General features: G+C 33.1%; 1 protein-coding gene across 4 annotated transcripts in view; it reads left to right on the top strand.

Annotated features, from left to right (window-relative positions):
* Positions 1–15,629, top strand: part of LOC143238386 (putative enoyl-CoA hydratase) — a 55,156-nt gene that overhangs the window by 8,096 nt on the left and 31,431 nt on the right. For 3 of the 4 annotated variants that reach the window (XM_076478549.1, XM_076478550.1, XM_076478551.1), the window contains exons 4-7: positions 219–363; positions 3,470–3,619; positions 4,473–4,646; positions 14,044–14,118. In XM_076478549.1, the coding sequence (XP_076334664.1) occupies positions 219–363; positions 3,470–3,619; positions 4,473–4,646; positions 14,044–14,118 (544 nt within the window). Of the gene's footprint in view, positions 1–218; positions 364–3,469; positions 3,620–4,472; positions 4,647–14,043; positions 14,247–15,629 lie in introns of all 4 variants that reach the window. The other variant, XR_013020557.1, reaches the window with a different exon arrangement.

Below are 15,629 nucleotides of genomic sequence, written 5' to 3'. Positions count from 1 at the left end.
ATCCATAAACTTATCTAACAAAGGTTTCAAAATATTAAAATTGACATCACACATCTCACCATCTCTTAAGATAGAACAAGCATCATATTCAAGATATTCAAACTTGAAACCTATGTTTGACAGAATGTGCAGGATTAAGTTACACAGAATGTGCTAATTATTTATGGATTGTGTTTATTTCATTCACATGGTCACTTGTTCTACTCGCATTATTTCAGGGACCTTCAAGAATGTTAACATCTAAACCTGTTATTGCTGCAGTTAGTGGCTTTGCCGTAGCTGGAGGGATGGAACTTGCCTTGATGTGTGATATGAGGGTGATGGAAGAAACTGCTGTCATGGGTGTGCTGTGTCGCCGTTTTGGTGAGTTCTTGTAACCTCGGTAATCTTACACTGGAGGGTTGTTCATTGTTAAGTACGTTTTACCAACTGTTGTATTTGTTATCCAAAGCTTTTGAAGAGCCAAATAATGTAATTTATACATATATAGTAGAAATTTATATCTATTCTACAGTGGGAATTAGGTTTTTAACTCTGCAGGTTGAAACTAATAGTGGAGTGAGAGGGTTAGGTCCTAGAACAGTGAAAGTTGAAACTGGTACTACACCAGCTGATTATAATAAATATTTGGATGATGGTTCTGTGATAGAACCAGACGAAAAAACAATTATGGTTTGAGGCAAACAAATGTAGGAGAAATTTATCTTTCAAGAGATATTTTATTCGTTCATTTGTAAATACAACAGTGTGGTTGTAATTAAAATTATACATACATACATCAATCATTTGGTTAAAATGAAATAAGGACAATGATATTTTCATCAGAAGATTTGTAGATACATGCATCTTTCAGGTGTATAAAACTAAATGTATATTAGAAATGAAGTAAAAACTCTATAACCCCAACAGGGGCAAACTGAAGAAGAAAGGTCCACCTTTCAAGAGAACTCAGGTTATAGGGTTGTTATCTAATTTCTATTAAGACTTCTTGAACCTACATGTTTTTCTAATATCACTAAAGGTGTTTTTATTTCGTTTCTGTCAAGAGTTCTTGAACCTACATGTTTTTCTAAAATCACTAAAGATGTTTTTATTTCATTTCTAAAATGGAGTCCACAATTAATCAACTGTCCTTTCCAACGTATTTACTGGTTATTTTTGAACTACTCTACAATATAAACAGTGTTTCTTAGATGTGAGTACATAAATGAAACATTGTTTGAAACATAGCTGCTTCTCTTAATTTGGGGTCTAACATGTATTACTAAGTAAATAATGTATATGTGTTTGTTCTGTGGGTATGCTCATTTGTTGTACTAAATAATGTCATAATTTAAGAAATTTATTTTTGTTGTGAGTGAAAAATAAGATTTGTGTGATCTTCTGTCTGTGTAAGGTAAAACTGGTGGGTGTTCTGGTGATGTTAGATTGACTGTTGTTTTTCTTCTCATTTTAGTCAACATTACTTATCAATTGTATTTTGAAAATACATGTTGAAAATAATTTATGGAAGGGATGAATGATCTTTAAGTTATCAAAAACTTGACTTTAGAAATTAAGTTTTTAAATAAAGTTATGGTTAAAAAAAGATTGATAATTCACAATCTTGTATTTTTCTACTATTTGTATTTGCCTTATGCGTAACTCCTTTCGTCGAATTCACTGCACAAATTTGTGTACAGTAACTTGATAGTACACCACTTCAAAGATATTTGTAGTTCACATATAACTCATTTTTCTTACTGACCAGAGGTAATCTGAAATAACCAACCCTCATTATTGACCAGAAGAGATCTGATACAGCCAACACACATTACAAACTACTGAACAGAAAGAATCTAACACAGTCAACTCACAGTATGAACTATTGACCGAAAGGAATCTGATATAGTCAGCTAGTTGCACCCACCAACTCACAGACTTTGTCCAGTTCATTGGTTGCACAGAAGGATTTAGCGTCACTTTTATAACACACCTTTGTCCAGTTTTTGATTCCACAGATGGATTTTTAGTGACATTTATATAATGTACCTTTGTCCAGTTCTTTTGATCCTACAGATAGATTTACTGTTAGTTGTATAACGTACTTTTGTCCAGTTCTTTTGGTCCCACGGATGTAGTGTCAGTTGTGTAACATACCTTTATCCAGTTCTTTTGGTTCCTCAAATAGATATGTCAGTTGTGTAACATACCTTTATCCAGTTCTTTTGGTTCCTCAAATAGATATGTCAGTTGTGTAACATACCTTTGTCCAGTTCTTTTGGTCCCTCAGATAGATGTAGTGTTAGTTGTCTAACATACTTTTGTCCAGTTCTTTTGGTCCCACAGATAGATGTAGTGTCAGTTGTCTAACATACTTTTATCCAGTTCTTTTGGTCCCACAGATAGATGTAGTGTCAGTTGTTTAACATACTTTTGCCCAATTCTTTGGTCCCAGAGATAGATGTAGTGTCAGTTATGTAATATACCTACAGTTAAAGTATGGAACATGTATAGCATCACCACAAGGAGTTCCATTAATTGATGGTGGAACAACTCGACTTCCCCATCTGATAGGTCTGTCCATAGCACTTGATCTCATCCTTACAGGCCGACAGATTTCAGCAAAAGAAATATTTGAGATGGGACTTGTTAATCGGCTTGCTGAGTGTGGCACTTGTAAGTATCTGTTTAATTTATCCTGAATTTGCTGAATAACTTAGAAAACCCCACTGTACCAATGTAGACCTGAATGTGGATTTGATGCATGAGAGTATAAACTTGTATGAATAGATGTAGTGTCAGTTGTGTAATGTATCTTTGCCCAATTATTTGGTCCCAGAGATAGATGTAGTGTCAGTTATGTAATATACCTACAGTTAAAGTATAGAACGTGTACAGCATCACCACAACTTGAACTCTAAGATTCTTCAGCAAGGAATCTGACATGCTCACCACTTGGCTAAATACAGACAGTTGGTAGAAAAAGTTTTGTTGTATAACTTAGTAGAAGTAAAAAATCAAGTGCTTGACTTAAAGAATCCACCAGTTGTGAAAAGGAACACGTTATTACTTTCACAATCCAAGTTTTAAGAGTTTTATTACTCACTGAAATGTTTACACAGCTGCAGTAAATAAACAGTTCCTACTGTGAACTAGGAGCTCAGAAAATTTCTGCCTCTTTCAGTAAATCTTCTCACCTGGTGCACAAATACTTTGCTGTTTTAGAAAGTACAGTGAGTTTTGTGTGTCTATGTTGAGCAGGTGTTTGTCAGTGTAACCTGTATTGAGTGGAAGTTTGTTGAACTTGGACATTTTGGAATGGAAAGTTCAACATCATTAGTGTGAATGGAATCAATAGTATAGTACAATAATCATGTTATTTTAATTACTTAGGACTTAATACAGAGTTAATAGAAAAATCAGCTGATTAAGATGTCTTAGATTATTAGTGATTCTTATCCTCATATATTGTTATTCACTGTTTTAGGAGTTCCATTAATCGATGGTGGAACAGCTAGACTTCCCCATCTGATAGGTCTGTCCAGAGCACTTGATCTCATCCTTACAGGCCGACAGATTTCAGCAAAAGAAGCATTTGAGATGGGACTTGCTAATCGGCTTGTTGCGTGTGGCACTTGTAAGTATCTGTTTAATTTATCCTGAATTTGCTGAATAACTTAGAAAACCTCACTGTACCAATGTAGACCTGAATGTGGATTTGATGCATGGTAGTGTAAACTTGTATGAAAACTTTGAAGTTGATAAAATACTAGTAAAAGGAAGCCAAAGCTAACAAACTTTTTGAACAAACAAATCATCAGGTTCAGTGACTACATACTGAAAGCATTTATTTGAAGTGTCAAAATAAATATATTTTTTAACCTGTGTTTCAGCACTTTTTTGCTGATTTTAAAATTTATGTCTGTCATCACCTTATTTTCAAACTGCTTTAATTAGCTAAGTGATGTGTATTGTTTCTCAAAACAGTTTTAACTTATAAGTGAAAGTAACAGAAAAACAACTGTTTTCTAGATAAATAGTAATTCAGTTACATTTTGTTTTAATTTGTTGGCATTAGAGTTTATAGTACATACTTGATGGATTTGGACATTTTGGATAATAAAGTTAGTAAAACATTTACACCCCAGTTAACTTAAGAACACTTTATTTCAATCTGTGTTTCGTCATTATGACTTTGTGAGAACTTGTACAAATGACCTTATTAATGGAATATTACTGCAGGTTTATTCAAACATTTCCACAGATTTAATAAAAGAGGCATACCAAGTTCTTCAGATTTTGTTAAGTTTTTTCTATGAATTATAAATACATCATATTAAACACAACTAATAATAGATTTCCTTTTTATGCATGTTTTAATGTTGGTTTTTTCTATCAAATTTTCAATTTATGTATGTGCAAATTACAAGTGAATAATTATTGTTATCACTCTTTTATTTTCTTACTTGACAATCTCTTGTTGGTTTCAGCTCTTGGTCAAGCTGTTAATCTTGCCTCTTCTCTTACCAAGTTTCCTCAAAAGTGCTTGAGAGCTGACAGACGTTCCGCCTACTATTCCTCATTTGAAGCAAAGTCTTTAACTGATGCCCTTCAGTTTGAATGGGAACATGGGAAAAGCATTGTGACAGAGGAATCAGTTTTAGGTGAAAATCTGCAGAAATAATGTTGAAATAGAGAAAGCCAGTGTTCTTTAAGGAAATTAAGTCAATAACACTTAATTGATACCAGATCTCAGTTGAGCTTGGCATTTAATCTTTTTAGCTAATCACTTAACCAATGGACCGATTAATTGATTAGTAAATTAATTAATTTATCAGTCTATTGGTTAAGGGAATAGATAATAGAATTAACTGCCATTGGACCGATTAATTGATTAGTAAATTGTCTCCTTCAACTTTTACAAGTGAGAAAGAAAATACTGTTACATGCTACTATCATAACATTTTTCAACTAGTACATTATTCTAACATAGTTTTAATGTTCTTATTTCTGGAACAGACTAACCTCTCCTCACAGAAACCTATCTTCATCATTCACTGCCCTCTAACCATTGCTAAATGAATGTTTAGTAATCTGTACTACAATCTTTATACCTCACCAGATTCATATCATTTTTTAACATGTACATATCATGATTACTCTCAGCCAATAGGATTATCGCTTGTTCCTTCTATTCCTGGTCAATTCTCACTTTTCTGATTGGCATAACACAGTTTAGACATGTGGACACTTTTTCAAGTGTGGCTACAGTTTTTGATTGTGCTTTGTTTCCTTTTCTAATGAAATATATTCAAAAATTTCTAATTTTCATGTTTGATTTGTTTCCACATATTTCCATTAAACTTTTTGCTGTTCCTGAATTCCACATGTTTTGTTGCAGTTGTCAACTGTATCCCTTTTTATATTCATATGCATCAGTACTGGACTGCATTACACCTCCTTTGTTGTCTCGGTTAATTTTATGGAATGGTATGTTAGATACTGGTTAATTACATAATGGAATGGTATGTTAGATACCGGTTAATTACGTAATAGAATGGTATGTTAGATACCGGTTAATAACGTAATGGAATGGTATGTTAGATACCGGTTAATTACGTAATAGAATGGTATGTTAGATACCGGTTAATTACATAATGGAATGGTATGTTAGATACCGGTTAATTACATAATGGAATGGTATGTTAGATACGGTTAATTACATAATGGAATGGTATGTTAGATACGGTTAATTACATAATGGAATGGTATGTTAGATACGGTTAATTACATAATGGAATGGTATGTTAGATACCGGTTAATTACATAATGGAATGGTATGTTAGATACCGGTTAATTACATAATGGAATGGTATGTTAGATACCGGTTAATTACATAATGGAATGGTATGTTAGATACCGGTTAATTACATAATGGAATGGTATGTTAGATACCGGTTAATTACATAATGGAATGGTATGTTAGATACTGGTTAATTACATAATGGAATGGTATGTTAGATACTGGTTAATTACATAATGGAATGGTATGTTAGATACTGGTTTATTACATAGAGGAATGGTATGCTAGATACTGATTAATTACATATAGGAATGGTATGTTAGATACTGGTTAATTACATATAGAAATGGTATGTTAGATACTAGGTAATTACATAATTTCTTGGTAATTTTCATATATTTACACTTTTATTGCTGACTTTGGGAACTGAGTACATCGGATAGTTTGTCGATTTCCTGTATAAGTACTTTGGCAGTTGGGTATGTTTGCACCTTTCATATCGTTGTTACCTGTATAAGTATATTTGTGATCCTAGATATTTCTTTCTGTGATTTTTCACTCTATGGGTCTTCATTCTTCCTTCTCTTGCTTGGCTGGCTCTTTCTTGCTTCTTCCTATCGTCAGTTAATAGTCCATACTCCTCAGCTTCTACAATATACAGAATTCTTGGTTTCCTTGTGATAAGAAGTAGTCTGATCTTATACCCTCTGAATACCACACTCATTTAATGGAATTCTTTCAATCTCACTTAGCCTAGCCTTCTCATCCCTTTGTCTTTGGAGAGAGCAGTTCACATATCATTCACCATTCTTATGACTTGATATGTTCTATCACTTTGGAGGTGTCAACTTCCTTGGAAGCTCTCATTTCCATGTGTTGAACTAGTGTTCATTTGACAAACGCTCCTTGATCAGTGGAATATCTTCCCAGATTCTGGCTTGATGAATTTATGGAGTCCAGACTGTGGTGAGGTAGTTCTGTACTCTAACTCATCAAGATTTACATTTGTTCCTATAATCCAATGTAGGGGCTGAAGCTTTTACTTCAGCTCTCAGAGGAACTCAAGTTGCTGATCAATCAAGGACTTTTTTTCCATATCATCTTTCTTGAGCTTTTGGTAGTTTGTTGATTCTTGTTCTACCTTCTTTCTCTCCTAGAGGGTGGGGAGTGTAGTTATGATACATCCCTTCCCATCTAATTTCTAACACTGAGCCAGAAGATACAATTCTTGGTCTCTGTGCTTTTAGATCCTGGATCTCTTTTTCTGAACCCATTATCATTATATTGTGGTTTTCGCTCATCTGTTTCCTGGCTTCTTTCATCTGATGGTGGATCTATTTCTTCTAAAATATTCTCATTACAGGTGTCAACACTCTCTGTTTTCATCTTTTGTCTTGTCCATTGTTTCAGTCCAGGGACTGACTCCATGTGTTACAGCTTTCCTTTCCTGATCCATTAGACCTTCTAAGACCATTTCCTGCTGGTATCTTCACCATGGCTTTTGCTCTTGCTTCCCTCTTCCTCATCTGGTAGTTTGTCAAAAGCTAGTCCACTTCATCTGTGGCCTTGTCTATCTCCTTCCATTTCTTCTGAGTTTTGTCTTCATCTGTCATTTCCTTGCTTTCTGTTCCTTTACTTTAGATATTAGAATCTGGGAGGGATTCTTTATGCCTATGCCTGTCCTTCAGTTTAGCCTATGTCTTAATTTTCCATCCATCTTTCTTCTCTCGTGACCTAATTCCTTCCCCTTACGTGTGGTTGTTGTCATTCAAGTAATTATACCACTCATGTTACCCAGATCCTTACTATTTCACTTATGTCATCCAGACCTTGATCCTTCCTTCCTAGAAAATGTGCTGCCAGTGATTGTGTTTTGACTTTCATACCCATTTACTCACATTCCAGTTCCTAGTTGTGGTTCCATTCTGATCCAGATAAGCTTCCTCGTCTGGTTTATTCCTTCGGATGTTATGTGACATGTACTTCCTCCTTTCAGGATTTTCATTCCTGGCTCCTTATTCCCTGGAACCCTTCATTTTCCATTGTTTTGTAACCTGTCACTCTTAATGTTTGGTTTGTGTACTCATTCAACTGGCTTATTCAGACATATCTGTGGAATGTTTTTTGTTTTTTTTCTCTACAGTGTATCTTCCCATCAGATTTGTCATATTACTCTACTTTTTGCTCCTTGCCTCTGCTGTCCTTTGAAGAAGGTCCTTCAGTGGAATACAAAGCAGCTCCTAATACCTCATTATTTACTAGATCTGGCTGTCTTTCTTCCATGGTTATTCTACACATGTTCATTTCCCTTTCTCTTGGCTTAGCCTTATTGCTTCCATTCATCCATATTTTCTTTTCAGCTTCCTTTATCTTCCCTAATTGAACTAACTATATAATACTTATGGTTGATATGTGACATTTCTGTAAGACCACTGAGCACTTTCTCAGTAGTGTATATCTGTGTATTAGAAATCATTAAACTAGGTCTTGGGTGGAAAAAGTAGTGCTCACATGACTGTAAAAGTATTAACATGAAGAATAATGTTATTGATATCCAACAATTCCAAGCTGTAGTCAAGCAACTAGAATTACTAATAGTGATGATACACCTATCTGGTGTTCCCTTCCTGGGCAAAGAGTGTACCTTTTCCAGTAGTTGTCCAGTATCCCATACATGCTTTATTTTCATACTTGTTTATCGGGGCCAGTATCTTTCTGTACCTACACCACCCATAGACTTTTGCAATATGTGATTCTATCTTTTGTGTCACAGGAGATAAGTCTGTTTTAGAAGTTTACACTAAAATATATTTCCTACCCTTTCTTTTCACTATTGGACTGATTGGGAATAGCAGAGGGAATTAGCAGTGGTGTTAGAGATGACAGAACACTATTGGTGGAGAGTCTACTCTATATGTATATGATCAGAAATGGTGCGGTGTAAAGACTGGTCCTCTGATTATTAAAAATTTCTTTAACAATGTTCAGGGGTGTACAGCAACAGAGATGGGGTTTCAGTGAGAAGAGGTAATTTCCTACTGGAAATCCAATTTCAAATTACCCTTGATGTCATATGATAGATGTTTTCATTTACACTTGTGCAAAACATCTTCTCACGGGTTTGATGAAAATTTCCAACTTTGTATATAAATTGTTAATATTATCTACATGCCACTGCACAATGGGTGTAATTTGTTTTTCAAATATTGAGTATTCCCACACTTCAACAAATAAAGTAATTATTAATGAAGTAATGAAAATATGTTTTACTCTAACAATAAGGGTGACAATGTTTTTATTTAACATGTCACAATTAAAATTACCAAATAATATAGTAAGTTAGACTATTCATTTATTTAGATTCTTTGAAGAGGATAAACATAAAAATGACATTCTATAAAGATTTGATTCATCACAATATTCTATACTTGCTAATATACTCACTACATAGTAAACTTATCAAATTTGATGACTGTTTTATTTGGAAATGCAATTGTTTTTAAAAATGGATGTTTACAAACATTGCAACTAATTCAACCTGTTGTATATCTATTAAAAAGTAAAAAAATATATATATATATTTAAGTGAAGAACCAAATATCAACAACATATCTGTATTAGTCCTTAAGTTGTCTCCAGTCACAACTTTTGTTTATTTTGTACTGTATGTGTAATCTAGTATCTAGACATTCTACTTCAGTGATATAATGACAAAACCTTCTTCAAACATTGTACATTTGTTACTGTGACTCATATTTAATTTCTTTTATTTAGGGAGTGAGCTGGGAAATTTAAATCTATCTCAAACAACACTATAATTAAAATATTCAATATAATAACAAAACTGCCACTACTGTTAACAAATAGTGCAAAGTTTGAAACTCTTTGTAACCCTAATTTAAACCTCATTTGATATATGATGTTTCAATGATCTGTATATTGGCCCTATAACTTTATCAGAAATCAAAATTAACCTTAGGGGAATATAAAACCCAATTGCCCCAGGCAAAGATGGGATAAACATTTGAGTCCTGAAAAACATATTCCACAGAATCATAATTCTCTTAGTAACAATTTATATTTATCATTGCTGTTAGGATATTAGTCAGATATTTGGAAATCACCTATTATTAAGATAATTCCCAAGAAAAATAACTTGCCTCAGAAGTTAGAGACCCATAATCTAGCTATAAATACCAGGAAATAATTAATCATCAACTGGTTAAAACACTCACCTAGAAACCAAAAATATTGTTAAAAATATACAGAATTCAGGTTGAATATATAAACAAACCACTAACCACCTGTTAAACTTACCAAAACCATCTAACATGGATTCAACAGAAATCAAACAACCATAACCACCTTTCTAGGTGTCCAAAAAGTATTTGATTTGGTATATCACAATTATAAACTAATTCATAATAACATACCCACCACCCCTATTGTACATTGGATATCCAGCTTCCTTACTGACAGAACAACTAAAGTTAATATCAACAATATGACCTCTAGTCCCTTCACACTTAAAGTCAGTGTTAAGCCTAACATTATTTAACTTCTTTGCCAATAATATCCCATACCCATACACTTGTGTCTCAGTATCCAGTATTTACAGTTCAAATATCACTCAATACAATGTCAAATTGGTACAAGTGGCATGTAGCTTTCAATCCAACCAAATCTCAAGTTATAGTTTTTTTAGGGAAAGAAATAAAAGAAAGAAAAAGCTTTGTGATATTCAGTTAACCCTAAACCATTCAGACACGGGTAAAATATTCAGTACCTGATCAGGGTAAGCCTATTTTCATGGTGTACTACCATTTTTGCCTCGTAGTAAAGTTATTTTCATAGGATATATAGAGAAGAACCACTCCTCTTCATGTTCTATATTCAAAATTTAAATTACATTTTTATGTATTAATATTTAATTTTTTGCCTTCAGTTTTAATAAAGTGAAACCATTTAAATGTTACTGTTTTTCAGTTTTAGATGAATTAATTAACCATTTGCTTCAGACCCAAATTATCATTTTTATTTATACAACTTGTGTCAACATTGAACTGAATATCCTTGTTGCTGTCTTGGTTCCTTCAGTCTTCACACCTGCTTTATCACAACCACCTTTTATATTCAAACCTTCATATACAGCAAGAAGCCATCTTCAGTTTCAGTATCAATCTCTTTCTTTCTTTCTTTCAGTGAATGTCTTAGCTCCCTGCTGTCTCAGTTTTACCCTGACATTTACCAACTCTCACTGTTTACCTTATTCTCCAACCAAGCTTGTTAATGATTTTATCATGTTTTAACAGCATTTAGCTCCACATTATTTCCTCAAAGCACTCAAAAGTCTTGTATCATAATTTCTTTGCAGTTTTGTTAGTTGTTCAACCAAAGTTTTCAAGAGCAAGACAAGTGCAAAAATACAATATCTAACTATCACTAGTTAATTTTCAGGTTCCTTCTGTACCTGAAATTTTTACAACCAACATACATACCAAGGAACTTTGCATTACTTTTTGTCATGGACCTCCAGACTGCGATATCCCAATGGATCGGAAAACAGATTTGTTTGTGGGTCCTTCAAGATAACTGAATCAAGTGAGGTGCCTTAACCATGGCAAGGGTTATAAGCCACATGATGTTGTACACACACTGGTTGTTAGGCACGATAGGCTGTACATACTGTATACCAGCAGAGGTGTCTTTGAGCTAAACATTTGTTGTACAGGCATTCACAATGATGATGTTTGTGGACTGTACGTGTTCTGTTCATTGTTTGTTATAACTTTTGCTTGGTTAAGAAATGTTTTGATCAATTTACATGGATTTGAACCTTTATCGGTTCGTTTGGTCTTCAGGAACCACAGGGCTACCTAGCAGACACTGTTTACAGGACCACCTTCATATTTTGGAGCTGCTTGTTCCTGGGATCCCCCTGGTTACTCATTCAACCTGTTTTAGCCTACTTTAACTTGAGATATGATATCTGATGTCTTCTCATTGAAAATAATTTCTGTAGCTATCAAAGAAAAGTGGGTTAACACAGAAATCCTTTCTCAGTGAAAGAGAAGTTCATAGAAACTATAAAACAAAACCCTCTTAAACCTACATATTAATTTATGATAGCTTAATGTTTCCTCTATAGAATTGAACTTCTTTGGGTTTTTTTTTCTTCTAAGCTTTATTTTATTAGTTAAAGATGAAACCACTTGATATGATATATCATAATGTGATGGTTAATCCCACTTATTTTTTGATAAAGGGTTGATGGCTAGCTCAAGGAGAGCCCCTCTTACTCTTCTTTGTTTAATTTTAAGGATCTTAATCTCTCCTCATAATTTAAATTGTGATAAAACACATGCATTATCTTGCATTTATTATAAATAAAATCCATCTACCATTTATTTACCCAACTCACTAAATGATCCAAATCCTTTTCACAGTCAGTAACACCCAAGACCTTAATATCAAGAGCAAATTTAAGTAATATATATTGACCATTTCTTCATCTGTGCCATTGATGTAAATAAAAAAGAGTAAAGGTCCAAAGGTTCAGCAATTACAACATTAATCTAGTCTTAGTAAACTCCATTCATAACAACCCTTTGGTTCCTTCCATCAAGTCACTCTTCTGTTCAATTAGTTAACACCCACACCTACAAAGATAAGTTTGTTTACAAGCCTTTTATGTGGCACTTTGTCAAATGTTTTCTGAAAATCCTGATATACCAAATCTATACTCTTACCCTCATCTACATAAACAGTAAGTAATATTTTCAAAGAATGCCAAAAGATTTGTAAGGAAAGATTTTCCCTTGGTGAAATCATGTTGACTATCTAATAAAATTTTAATCCTTGTTACATGACTTTGCACAGTATCTTTTATCAGACTTACCAAAACTTTTTTCCCAGTGCTGATGTAATAGGTCTGTTATTACTGGGACAGTTTTTATCATCTTCCTTGTAAAGAGGAGTGATATTGGCTGACTTCCAATCCTTTGACATCTGCCCTCTATTTAAGGACTTTCAAAGAAAATAGTTACAAGCGATTCACATAACCTAACATAAACCTAATCTAACCTAACCTGCCTACTATTTAAGGACTTTCAAAGAAAGTAGTTGCAGGTGACTCGCATAACCTATCCTAACCTAACAAAACTTATCCTTAACCTAACATAACCTGCCCACTATTTAAGGACTTTCAAAGAAAGTAATTGCATGTGACTCGCATAACCTAATTAACATAACTTATCCTAACCTAACAAAACCTATCCTTAGCCTAACATAACCATTCTTAACCTAACCTAACCTGAAAGTCATTATTAACTGATGTGTTCCTCACATGCAAATGTTTAAGCTACACCTGAAATCCTGCTACCATTTCCACACTCTACACTTCTCTTTATCTGCTGTACCTACTTTAATTAGGACAATCTCCAGTTTCTCACCTGACATACAAATTACACATCTTCACCACTAGCTACTATAAAAGTATAGCAGACTTTTAAGAAAGAAACATTGATTGGAGTTTTTGGTTTAATTGATTTGAAATCAGAATGATTTATAATTTTACACACACACAGAATTTCAATAGTCCTGTTAAGTTATTCTTGTGTTCAAAGTTTACAAGATTGACGAGATCTTGTTGGTTATCTTCCAGATTTCTTCAAAGACAAGTTATTTATAATAATGTTTAAATTAATTTATTTTTCACTACCATTTTATTAAAAAATTTTGCTGTAGTTTATACAAAGTAGCTTTTAGTTATCATGTTTATAAACAGCAGTGGAAAAATAGTTATGTTGACATAAGTCTCATCAGGAGAAGACACGGGATGGTGCCAAAACTTGTGTCCTTGTACAAGTTTTTAAATTATGTTGACTTATGTCTCATAAAAAAAAATGACCCAAGAATCCACTGAATCTATTATTCTTGTCCATATTAGCTTACGTCTCGTCAGAAGAAGATATAGGAATGTACCAAAACTTCGTCCCTGTATAAGTTTTTAAGTTGTATTGATTTAAGTCTCATCAAATGTCACAGGAACATGCCAAAACTAATGTTTTTAGAAAAATGTAGTTTATTCCAAATGTGTATTTTTTCATTCAAAGATTATTTTGATTTTCATGCATTGAAATAGATTTTTAGCACTTTCAATGTGTGGAAGAGTAGATCTTAGCTTTCTGCTCTATTCTACAGTTATAAGTATGTACTATAAATATATGTAATAAGATTTTTTTTCCATCATCTTTTAGGAGCCCAGAAATTTATGGATGGTGTTGGAAGACATGGCAAGTTCCATTTAGACCAAACAAAAACAACAAAAGAAAGTTAGTTATTCTGTAATTTTATGTTCTCAGACTAAAAAACATGGCTGTCTGCTGTGGACTGGAGTACAACCTGAAACATCATAAAAAGACAATAACTTTAATAGATTAGCTCCAAGTAACATGATAATGTAAGAATTAACATATTTTTGTCTGTACTATTTTGAAAGAACATAATATTGAATGCTGTGAAGAAAAATGTTTTATAATTGAATTCTGAATTAGTGAAGTAAACAGTCAGGTTCAATATATAGGGTATCAGAATTGTTCTGAGATTAGTGATTAGTTTCTGGCTGTCACTTGATGATTCATTTCCTAAACCTAAGTTGGAACTACTACTTTTTTAAGTAATGGAAATTGTAGTTTGACTGGACAACAGAAATCACCAAGTTACATTATATTTATTATACTTAGTAAAATCTTATCAGATCTTACTACATTTGTGCTGTTCACTACTTATTGTGAACACTTCAGGACACAGTTGCATTGTAACAATAATCGATTGATAATGTTAAACGAGAAAATAAAAAAATAGCTGTTACTGTAATGTTTATTGATATATAATAGTGAAATCTGGAGTTTTTTGTTTATTGACATATTTCAAAACAGTAATTAGAAAATATAATTTGAAGTTGACTGTCTACTGTTTTTATCAAAGCTTTGTAGCTTTTCAATTTTATTTTTAAACAAATAAGTATGTTTAGGCAAGGCATGATAATAAAGCCCAGTTTCATCTGCACTATAAACATTATCAGGTGAATATTTTGTGATAACTTTAGGCCATTTGTCTTTAAGTTTTTGCTGGTGTGAAAGCAGCATCCTTTCACTCCCCACCAGTGTATTTGGACAGACCATTTTTCCAAAGATTAAACCACTTCCACTTTAATAACTGTTTCTTCTTCTTTCTTTCGTGTCACGAACATTAGTAAACCAAAGTTTTAATGATTTCACCTGGTGGTCTTTTCCACTGCGGTTTCTCTTATAGTTTAGGTTTTCATTCTGTTTTTCTATCATTGTTGGCTCGATATTTTTAAAACATTTTACACAAAAGAGCTTGAAAATTTTTGAATTTCATTGGCTAATTTTTGGTAACTTTTCATGTCGATATAAACTGGCAACATTTTCTCTAAGTTTATTATGCGTGTATTAAAGAGTGTTAACAAAATTTAAATCTGTGGAACACTGTTTTACGAAAGAACAGAAACAACTGTATTGTAAATACGAAAAGAAAACGCTTGATAACTTAGCTACGCCTTATTTTATGGTAAACCTACCTCAGTTCACTTTACCGTTAAATGGTTAAACTAATTAAAAGCAGAAACAAAAAATGAAGCGATGATTACAATAAATCATGTTTTTTTTCTACAAGTTTTTTTTTTATATGTCTGATCAAAATTTAGTAATTCTGATAATATACGAGATCATGATAAACGGTATTCAGCGTATTTCAATGTTTCGGTCATATCATGATAGTTAACAACGCCATCTAGCAAAAAAACATCAACATCTGAACA

This window comes from Tachypleus tridentatus, chromosome 13 (assembly GCF_004210375.1).
Source record: "Tachypleus tridentatus isolate NWPU-2018 chromosome 13, ASM421037v1, whole genome shotgun sequence".
NCBI lineage: Eukaryota > Metazoa > Arthropoda > Merostomata > Xiphosura > Limulidae > Tachypleus > Tachypleus tridentatus.
This window is presented reverse-complemented; position numbering and strand designations above follow the sequence as displayed.